The following is an 11,079-nucleotide window of genomic DNA, read 5'->3' on the forward strand; positions in this document are numbered from 1 at the left end:
CTAGCAACCAACACTCAATTTTTTGATTGATTGATTTAGTTCGTGTTTTTAGTCCACTTTATGCACATCAAGGTTAATCGGAACTGGACCTATAGTTTAAAGTGGGATCCGAACCACTATATGCCTCCACCGGGTTTCGATCCCGGGACTCCTTGATTACAAGGCGACGACGCTACCACTGCACCCTCTGGGAGGCCCTCAACCAGCACTCAAACATGTTAGTGAATAACCATAGCGACAGATTACAAATTTGAGTCAAACAGATTACGACGTCATACTTTGATACAAGTATTTCTTTTAATGATTAACATATATTAAACACTGAATTAGTAATTAATGTGGGTGCGTAACTAACGCACCCATTGGCTATGAACGTAAATCAAACCAACTAAGCCAATCGATTATTGTTCAATGTTCCAGCTTGCCCAAGATAGAAAACCCCAGTGGCGCTGCAGTCGCAGAGCTCAGAGCCACCTGAGAAGTGGAAGCGAAAGGAGAAAACAAATGACTGTGCAATTTAGTACGTGAGTTTGCCGGGGGTATTCTTATCTTGGTTAAGCTGTACTGTAACTTCGAAACTACTCACGCTACACATATGAAACATTGTACGTTGAACGAACAGTGGATTACCAACTCCGTGCGCCATAACATTCTTCTTCTACTTAACGAAAATATAACTATGGAATACTCTGGACCTACAAGAGATGTAAAGGTAAAATAAGACACGGCGAACGATGTACCGTTTCTCCATTCACCACAAGAACAAAATTAATGTAAACAAACCCACGTGATTGAGAAATAGTTCCTCTCCCATGTGCTAGTTCTAGTGTTATTTTCCCAGTAGCTGTCCAGGTCATAATATAAGATCCGATAACTTCAATATAGCACCTATGATGAGTGTTATGGCTCTATCATATGAAATATATTCATACGTGCAAAATATCTTCTCCGTTTTCCATCAACCGACAATATCTCTCAAGCCACGTATATAATTTTACATTGAATACGATCTTAGTGGGGAGAGAGAGAGAGACGTATTACCTGTTGTGGAATCAAAAACTAAAAGGTCAACAATATCCAAAAGAAACTAAATGCGATTTCGGTCAGCCATAAAATGATCTATAAACATTCGTGTTTGGCACAAAATGCAGTAATTGACCACATCGAAGTATATTGGTTATCAAAAACAATAAGCCCGTTCAAGAAACTCTACAAATTGAATAATTTTGACAAATATTATATTACTAATCTAGCTGATGCATTTCTCTTGGAGAAGTGATACATCAAAAGTTTTGAAAATTAATAGACTTTTACGTGATATTAGAAATGCATTGTTGAGTCTGGTAACCTAATTCACTACTCTCGATTGTTATGTGTTTACTTATCTCTTGTATTTGTACAGTGATGTTAAATATTTGCACACATTTTTGTACATTCTGTATGTACAGTCACGGACACTTCTGGGTTGTAACCAAATCATTGATTTTCAATGGAATCATTGCACGTGTACGTGACTATACATCAACTGAAAATATAACTTCATTGATTACGACGTTGTTCGTATACCGCATTGTGTACATTATAATGGATATTTTTACTTGTTTATTTCGGAATTTGTACGTTAATAACGTGATGCAATTCAAATATTGCAAGTTTTTCCTCTTTTGTTGTCAAAGAGACATCAAAATCTTTACAATCACTAATGATAACTTGAAAAAACAAATAATACGAAGATGGAGTATTATCTCGTGTTTCTTCTCTTAAACAATCTGACTCCTTTTTGAAATCTTACTAATTGAACACGTCCATGAAGTTCAGATTCAAGAGTTACGTCATCCATTCATAACTTTATGCGCATTGGATATCAATTAAACAAATGGCAATTAGTAACTTTTTACGTCTCAGCTTTAGTTTGTATTTCCTGGTTTCGTATAACAGCAGAGCTTAAATACAGGAAGGAAGAACGAAAGCAAACTTATTGATACACGATCTACGAGCAAAGAAAGTTAATAACTAGTACAGTATCAATGAAATTATGACGACGAACAGACAATCAGAGAAAGAAAATGCTTTACTGAAATCTTTAAGAAGAAAGAGGAAGATATGAGCTTCACACTAGCGCTGTTAGCGGAATAATACTTAAACGTTAACTACAATACAAACTTTTTCGTGGGATTAGCAAATACATATAAGAAGTGGAGGCCAAATAGTGCGATTAGCGAACCTAACCTACCCAACCACAACCAATATTAACATATCCTAGCCCACAATGTTTATTGAACTTTATCCATTGTCGAGTGTAATAATGTTTTTATTCTTGAGAACATTTCGGAGAACACGGGTCCAAAAAACAGCTCAATGCCCTACTCACTACAGTAAAAAACAAGAAAATTTTGCATGCTACCTCGTACTAAATGCTAAAAATACATTATAAAAATTAATTTAGTTTAACAATTTCGTGAACGTGTAACATATATTAATGGAAATATTCAAACTTTTATTAGAATTACAAAACAAGATAAATATTGGGAAATAAAATCTGAAATCATCATATTAACACATGAGCCTTTATGGGAGTGTTACGTTTAGGCCGTTCGCCGGCTTAAACTGCTTGGCTGCAAGAGGATGTGTGTATGAAGAATGGAATAAATTACGCTCATTGCTCTTTACCATTATTTAATAGAGTGAGGGGGAGGAGATCACGCACGAGCCAGCAAGATATCTAAACACTGACAATGATATTTCCGGCTCGTGACAGGAGTGTGCTCACTGCTCTTTACGAAGAGAGATACGCATATTAACACATTTATCTTTTCTCGTGTAATCTCTCCTAGGGCGCAAACGTCATTTTCTATAGATTGCATTTCTTCCTCTCTATGCAGCAAATCTGTCACGTGTATCTTCCACAGTTTTCTTTTTGTCTTAAAATGAAGTGACCGATTCCCCACTCAAATGCAGTGGGAAACATTCCTGTTAGTTAGCTGTTCAAAAGCTCTTTCGCACGAAATTGATAACTTGCCTCTTATGTCCCTAAGGCCCACATGAAAGCATTCACCAAATTGTAGGCAACGTTACGCTCTATAACTACTGTGAGATTTATTTGTTGTCTGAACAGAAAATGAAAAATATTGCCAGATATATCAATATTGAAACTCATGGACATTTTAAACGGCACGCATATTATTCGCGTTCTACACTTCACGAATGAGCTGAACCACTGTAATGGAGTGGTTGCCACAGCGCGCAATAAGGCCAGGGCTTCCGGGTTCGAATTCAGGCCTAGGCATGAATGTTCTTCGTGAGTTTTCATCAGTTTCAACCAGGGTTGTTAAAGGAACAGGAACCTATACATTCTAATGGATTTTACTGGGTATCACTACAGGACCGGAATTTTTTCTCTCGCACAATATAAATTCGGTACAATCAGTGGCGGGAGTTGCCCCCTAACCATTTGGTACAAGTTGTGTATTGTTTCATTTCAATACGGAACTTGTACTCTACTTAAACTTATCCGAAAAAAAGGTTTCCTGGACCGTATTTAAATAAATCTCAAACAAATGTTCCTGGACCGAATTTAAATTGATCCGGGGGAAAAGGTTCCTGGACCGAATTGGAATATTTTACAGATAGAAAGTCTTTTTACAGTCCAGAACCCATTGTTGATTTTCTCTCCTGGACCGGAATTGAATTTAAACTTTCTGGACCTTTTAACAACTCTGGTTTCAACATATCATCACTCATCCTCATCTTCGCCATTACCCAAAAGTGGCAGAAAAGCGAAATAAAATAAAGTAAATCAATCAGAATCTCACGAATAATGCATAAGAAACATAATCTGGGTCTCGGATTTCATCATCAAGTCCTCCCTATTAGTGCGTTAGGGAAAGTGAGAATTTCCGCAAGCCACACGAGTTACTATGGAGAAAGTAAACATAACAGTAACTCATATACCCTGCGTTCTTCCGCGACACAACAAGATAGATAATTAGTTTACATGATGCCGAGAGGAGGCGAAGGGTGAGGAGAGAAGCAATACATTTCTCGTGACCTGACGTTTTAGATAAATGTTCCGAAAGAAACTCTACACTGTTTTGGTATATATAAGACATTAATACGAGATCATTATGTTAACGAAAGAAGCAGTATATACTAATAGTTTCTCGCTGTTTTGTCGTGTCATTCTGCTTTGTAAAGAACCTGGATAGAAAGGCTTTATGTTTTTGAATTATTAACATACATTTTAACGTTTGTTAATTTGAATACTATTATGTCACAGGCAACTTTATTTAAAAGGAGAAGCGGTATCGGGATATAAAAACTGAAATAAAATATATTTGTGAAACGTTATGGAGGAATATTATTTTGTGGCAAAGTATCTTAAAAGTATAAGGTACATGAAGCCTCTACGAACGTTTGTGTAAAAATGTTACCTTTCACATTTATATTATACTAAACCAAATATTATTTCTTTTGCATTTTATCCTTTAAATTGCTTGTGATGAGATTTTAGAAAAGTAATTTTACCTGACTTAAGCTTATTTCTTCTCCATCGTCGCTTTCTTCGCACTATTCCAAATTTTCTGAATTTCGAATTTTTTTCAACTGAGGTGTTATTTTGATAGTTACAAAATTCTTCGTTTTTTAATGTAATCGTTTTATTAGTTTTCCCTTAGCAACAGCGAAATTTAAGCAGATATTTTCAATTATCTATCATTTTGCCTACCATAAATGCTATCTCTATGTTTCCATAGAGCGTTTTATCTCTTGTCTTCGGCGGTTGTTACTCGCGATTTTAGTAGCATATAGTAACGCTAACCAACTACTCGGTCAGAGCTATGAAGGGTCTTTCTTTATTTCCAATTTGATTCCTTGTCTAGTAGTGTTATGTTATTCCATTGTTTTCTATGGTTGGTTGATTGATTTGTATATTATTGACTCATCCGCATATAGGCTATTTTTGGCCGTCACCCAATATGGGGATACGCCCCGCCCCTTAAATAAAACAAAATTGTGGTCACGCCCTTGACAAGAAAATAAAATGTGTCTGTTAAAAACTTACTCAATTTTAAAAGTACTACATTCACACATAACTAGAACTATACTTTCTCCGAGGATAAAATATATTTACCTAGATTGAAAGCTGAGGCTGTAAGGGGCATTGAGCATACAGAAGGACAAGCACAAGACAAACACGATTCCACAAAGGATTATACTGGCCGGGGGTCCAGACGCCAGAGCCTCGTTGGCCTGCAAGAAGCAGTTAGTATGGTGTGAGGTTGACTTTTTTGTGTACGTCCTATGCAATTCATTCCACGCATGTTCAAGTATTTTCGACCTTTCCATTTTTGCTTTGCACAACCCTGGCACGTTGTGTCGTCAAATATTACAAGTGCCTTTCCCGTTTCACTTTAGGTTCTCCAATGTACTACATAGAAATGGCTTACTTCAAATTGTCTCTTACCACTTACCTAAGTCAATCACATAGTACCTACACATGCAGTCACAATGATTTCTTACGAAACATATAAGTTAAACCAAAATTTTTCAAGGAAATTATTAGGTTCTTCTATACTTATAGCAAATTTCCTTCAATGTATAAAAACAGAACAGTACTTATGTGTCCTAAACATTCGTACTTTTGTGTGTGTGTGTGTGTGTGTGTGTGTGTGTGTGGGTGGGTGGGTGTGTGTGTGTGAAATTCAATCCCTGTTTACTTAAATTCCATTACTATGACACCGTCCATTGATGTCACTTCCCATGCGAAAAACCATCATATGAAGTTTATCTTGTATTTGATTCAATGTAAAAATAGCCTACAATTTATTTCCAAGTAATGTAGATCAATGTAATTAAGCAGCTTGACTGTTTTTATAACAAAGCATTTTAATTACAGGATATCAGTTTGTTCATTATAATTAATTACAGTAATGGATTTGAAACACCCACTTGGGTGTAATATTTCCTTATGTCATAATATATGTAATATGTGTATATATTGTATATATACTTTCAAAATGGCATACGAAAGTGTACTACGTTCCCTTGTATTTAAGCAAGAAAACTATATCATGGTTGGCTAATATTGCTCTGGCGACAGGGATCATATTTCACGTGCTTTTCACTTCTTTTCATCTCATAATTGACGTGAATATCCATGGCAACGAAAAATATTAACTGCTTCAAGTGTTATCTCTGGACAACATTTATACGAGCCCTATCGTAAGTGTATTAGCGGTGTAAATCATCTTTAAAATGATTTTCTCTATTTATAAAATGCGAACATTACATCACAAAACACGAAATGTACAGCCTCATGTAATATCATAGATATTTAGATTATAATAAAATATTAGTTATTTTCATGCGGGTTTGTACTTCTATGATAGAGATTCTGCATAAATAGATACGTGCTACTGTCTTTTTTATGAAGACTAAGTTAACCATTGAATTGATTGATTGAATTATGGTTTCAAGTCCACTTTATGCACAGAAAGGCTAATCGGGACTGGACCTACAGTTTAAAGTGAGATCCGAACCACTGTGCCATGTGCCTCCAGGCGGTATCGAACCCGGGACCAACTAAGTTCACCATATGCTACAATATTCATATAACTAAATTCTAATTGTGATCAAAGGGTCCCGGGTTCGATACCCGTTGGTGACACATAGTGGTTCGGATCCCACTTTAAACTGTAGGTCCAATCCCGATTAGCCTCACTGTGCATAAAGTGGACTTAAAATACCAAATCATTAAATCAATCCATCTAAATTCTAAGTTCAGTAATCCGACTACTACGTTCATTGAATTCTACCGATATATCTACCAGAGGTTCGAGACCCGACAAAAAGCATAATGTTGTTTATTCATTTCTATTTCTTATAGTCACCATTCATGTTCGTTATTCGAGTAAACTAAAATTATAGCGACACCTAAAATTCAATTACAAATTCCAGTAAAATATTAAAGACTACATCTTGATTTATCCAAGCAAATTTTGCATATTAAAAGAGTTTCGTATTAAACTAAAATTTGAGAATTCACTGTGACACATGTTCATTTCAAGGGTGAAATACTGGTTAGATAAAGAACACAGAAAATGCAAGAGAAACGTTTGATCGTGAATAACAAAGGGAAAGAACATGAAATAACTTTGGACATGATTCGCGAACAAGGTTTCTGTAACTGTCAACAACTTGGGTTTTAACTTTCCGCTACAAATAACACCACAGATTCGTTTATTTGTGCCATTGAAGAAATTGCAGCTAATATGCAACACATTATTCTTCAAAGCGTTTCTGGTTGTATAAACAGTTAGGATATTTTCTTTCCGATTCGTTTCTTTGCGGAACAGCATATATGATGGGAGTTGTTTTCAGGTTGTTCTCATTGTGTTATCGTAACTAAAGTAACGGAGGGACTGTAATCACGAGAAAATAGGAAAATAGATCAGATATAGTGTCATAAGAGAAAACGAATTAGGTTCTAATAGAGAGGCTTATACATGCCTCAGTTGACTCCTTAACCAAAGGGTAAGAAATGTTCTTGTGAAAAACTCCATTACGTGCTAATCACTCTTCATTATTAATGTATATATGTGACAACTAGGATGTGTTAATGAGGACCTTTAAATTGTTTACCTCTTAACTTCACATGTACCTTTCCAATTGGCCACTTGAAGGATAACGAGGCTCTGGCGATTAAAGTTACATCCTGGATAACCATCTCTGGTGTTTTTTCTGTGTGGTTGTCATCTTTGCTCCATGATCTCAAGGTTTCCATCATAGGCATGGATAATTATTTTAATGTGCGAGGTATTTGTTTTATATTGATATATTGTATGACTCTCCTCGTAGCAGATTTACCACAGTTATAGACGCGACTATTACTAGTTATTTATTTCCAGTTATAGAATATATAAATAGTGCAATTAATTTGAGAGCTAGAATCAATTTCCCGTGTCTATGATAAAACCAGATTTGAAAAGAAGCTTCAGTTGAACTAGACAAACAAATTAAAAACACACAGAGCATAAAGCACTATCATTCATTAACCTGCTGCATGGATTTCCTTTCGAGACTCGGCCTACAGTTCAGTATTTCTATTTTTATTATTTAGCGTCGCTTCTCTGCCATTTAGCTAATCGCGACGATAAGGATGGTTGACAATTTATTGATTTCAATTGATCGATTGACGTTTGTCATTTAGCTAGCTTTTCTGCCGCTTTTGGCTAATCGCGACGATGAGGATGAGTGATGTCATGATGAAATTGATGACTGGACAATAAAAAAGAACAGCCATGCCCAGACCGGGATTTGAACTCAGGACCCGTAGAGCCGTAGCGGGCTATGCCAACTACTCCGTCAACGAAATAAGATAAAATTTGTTAAAGGACACTTAAAAGAAAACACCCAATCCCAGGTCGGGAGTCGAACCCGGCAACTTCGCTGGCAAGTCCGAAAGTCGACCAATTTAATGCTCAATGCCATTGAGCCGACAGGGTCTGCAGTGTATAGTCGGGTTTTGTACCGATCTGCAATGTACCTCTACCAAGGATCGAACCCGGGACCCCTTGATTACAAGACGACAGCTTTACCACTACGCCATCCGAAAGACCCCCACTGCACCGAAAATACGGTGAAGGAGTAGATATATTTGGATCGTTAATTTACGTTGCTTCTAATAATCGCGACGCTGAGGAAAAGTGATGATTAGATTAATTTATAGAGAGAGCGCAAAGAACGCCAATGACTCGAACCCGGAAACTTCGGTGTAGAGATTGAAGGTCGACCACCTAACTTTCAAGGCCTCTACCTTGAACACCTACAGTGAGGGTCAGACGATTGTATCTGATTGGAAACAAACGCAAAATCTTTAACATGGAATTTCCAAGGATTCTTTGGCAAATTCCAACATGTTCCGGTTAATATAACAAAAATATTATCTTACCGTTCATGTTTAGTTCCACGGCCTTGGTCGATCCATACTTGCAGGTGCTTCCCTGGCCGTTGGAGATGTCATGATGTATGCTGTTGAGGATGATGTGACTGGATGTTCTACTGAGAGCCCTCCTTTGCCTAACCGCTTCCTTGAAAATCTTATAATACATAATAATCATCACTACACCGGGAATCCAGAAGGACACTCCTGAGGATATGAAGGCGTAGTATTTGTTCACCACGAATATACACACATCAGGGTTCTTTTTGTGGAACTCCAAGTGTTCGTCCGTCGTGTACCACCCTAGGAAAATCGGCGTGAAGGATATGAGGGCGGGCAAGAACCACACGTTCGCTAGCATGAAGCTGACCGTCCGCCTAGTCATTAAGATTGGATACTCCAGAGGCCTTACTATTGCATAATATCGGTCGACACTGATACAACACAAATGTAGTATCGACGCCGTCGAGAAGTACACGTCCAGAGAGTTCCACACGTCGCACATCACATACCCAAACATCCATCTCCCGGTAATCTCGACGCTTGCATTGAAGGTCATTGCGCACAGCGCCACCAGAAGGTCCGCAAGGGCTAAGGACACCACGTAATAGTTTGTGATGACCCGTAGTTTTCGGTGTCTTGCCACGCTGATGATGACCAGCATGTTCCCAAGGACGGCTGCAACTATGATGGTTCCCATGGCAAAGCCTTTGAAGATCTTCGGCACCAGATCCACCCAGGGGGGTTCAATATCAGGCGTCGCAGCGGGGATGCTCCCCTCGATCTGGGTGGACGTTGACGAAAAAGTGCCCGAGGACTCATTCTTGAGAACATCTACAATCCTGCTGGGGTTTTGCTCGGCTATCGTCGCCATGCCAGTAAGCATTATTAAACACCTACTTCCCCAGCGTGTCCGTGGAGAGGATGTAACACTGTGAGAGGGTCCAGAAAGAGCTTCAGCCCGTTCTACCTGGCGGCCGGATGAACCCAGGGGGCCAGCGCCGAAAATTCACCCCCGCGCATTTTTCTTCTCTTCTCAAAACCGCAAATCGTCCTGTACCCGAAACCGTATCCTTCAGGCGCGGTGAGACTCCGATTTACCGCCAATTGTGGTAAGGAATCCCCACAAGGATCATTTGGAACGGTACGCCTGACGCCAACAGTGCTGACCGAACGCCCTTCGTCTGATAGACCGACTGTGACTGGTCCAACACTGTCCCTGTAGTGCGGGGATCCTGCCTCCCCGCGCATGCGCAGTTTGCAAATTCGATTCTCTCGCCTCGGCCCGATAGGGAAAGAGAGTGGACCCGTGGCCTTGCTGCTTCGGTTGGGGAAAACGAAAACCTATTCAAAGGAAAAAAGCTACACGATCTGAAATCTGCCTCGAAATATTTTGTACGAACTTTCTCAGCATAAACGCGATACCAAAACTGTAATGAAAATGCCTCATATCCCCAACACGTTTTGTAAACGGCGGGCGCTGTCCCTGTCCCCTCCCAGACAGAGAGAGAGAGAGAGAGAGAGGCATGAATGAAATCATAGCAGACATTGCGTAAACAAAACTGCTCATTAAATAAAAAATGAACGACGCAGTTAGCTGCGTTAGTATCTCTCATTTCAATTGCTAGGATCACAAGAGCGGAGAAAATTGTGAGAGAGATGTTGTTTTTCTGTTCATTTTACATATATACCTTTTTCAAAAATGTTTACCTCATCACCGAGTACTTTTTTCATACTTTCCACTTCTTTATACGCACTACTTCTCTCTATTTGTATATCTGTTTCGTTATAGTTTCATCATTTTTTTTAAACTTTATTAATATAGTCCCTTTTCCATTCTCTCCTATCAGAATTCAATTCAGTTCCATTTTGACCCCTGGTGCTTTTCTAATATTTTTTTCCTACATTTTTCTAATTTTTCCGAGCGTAGTGAAATTGCAATTTTGTTCAACCCTTTGGTTTTCTCTTACCCTGGCTGTTGATGCATAAATACGGCACAGTCGATCAATAAACTCATTTTAAATTTAAAAAGTAGTAGTTATTCGAACTGTTTATTTTAAACATGACATGCTACAGAAAAATACACATAGACACAAAGCTTGCTGTTCCATTTGTACATTATTGCAGTTGTGGGGAGTTCC

At 38.3% G+C, this 11,079-nt stretch overlaps 1 protein-coding gene across 1 annotated transcript in view; it reads right to left on the bottom strand.

Annotated features, from left to right (window-relative positions):
• LOC146002848 (octopamine receptor beta-1R-like) overlaps window positions 1–10,073 on the bottom strand; it is a 194,510-nt gene extending 184,437 nt beyond the window's left edge. Inside the window, exon 1 of the mRNA XM_083140832.1 lies at window positions 8,948–10,073. Within this exon, the coding sequence (XP_082996958.1) occupies window positions 8,948–9,824 (877 nt within the window). The 5' untranslated portion in view covers window positions 9,825–10,073. The remainder of the gene's footprint in view (window positions 1–8,947) is intronic.
• Window positions 10,074–11,079: the final 1,006 nt, after the last annotated feature.

The sequence above is a fragment of the Lepisma saccharinum genome, chromosome 19, assembly GCF_977018435.1.
Source record: "Lepisma saccharinum chromosome 19, izLepSacc3.1, whole genome shotgun sequence".
NCBI classification, from domain to species: Eukaryota; Metazoa; Arthropoda; class Insecta; order Zygentoma; family Lepismatidae; genus Lepisma; species Lepisma saccharinum.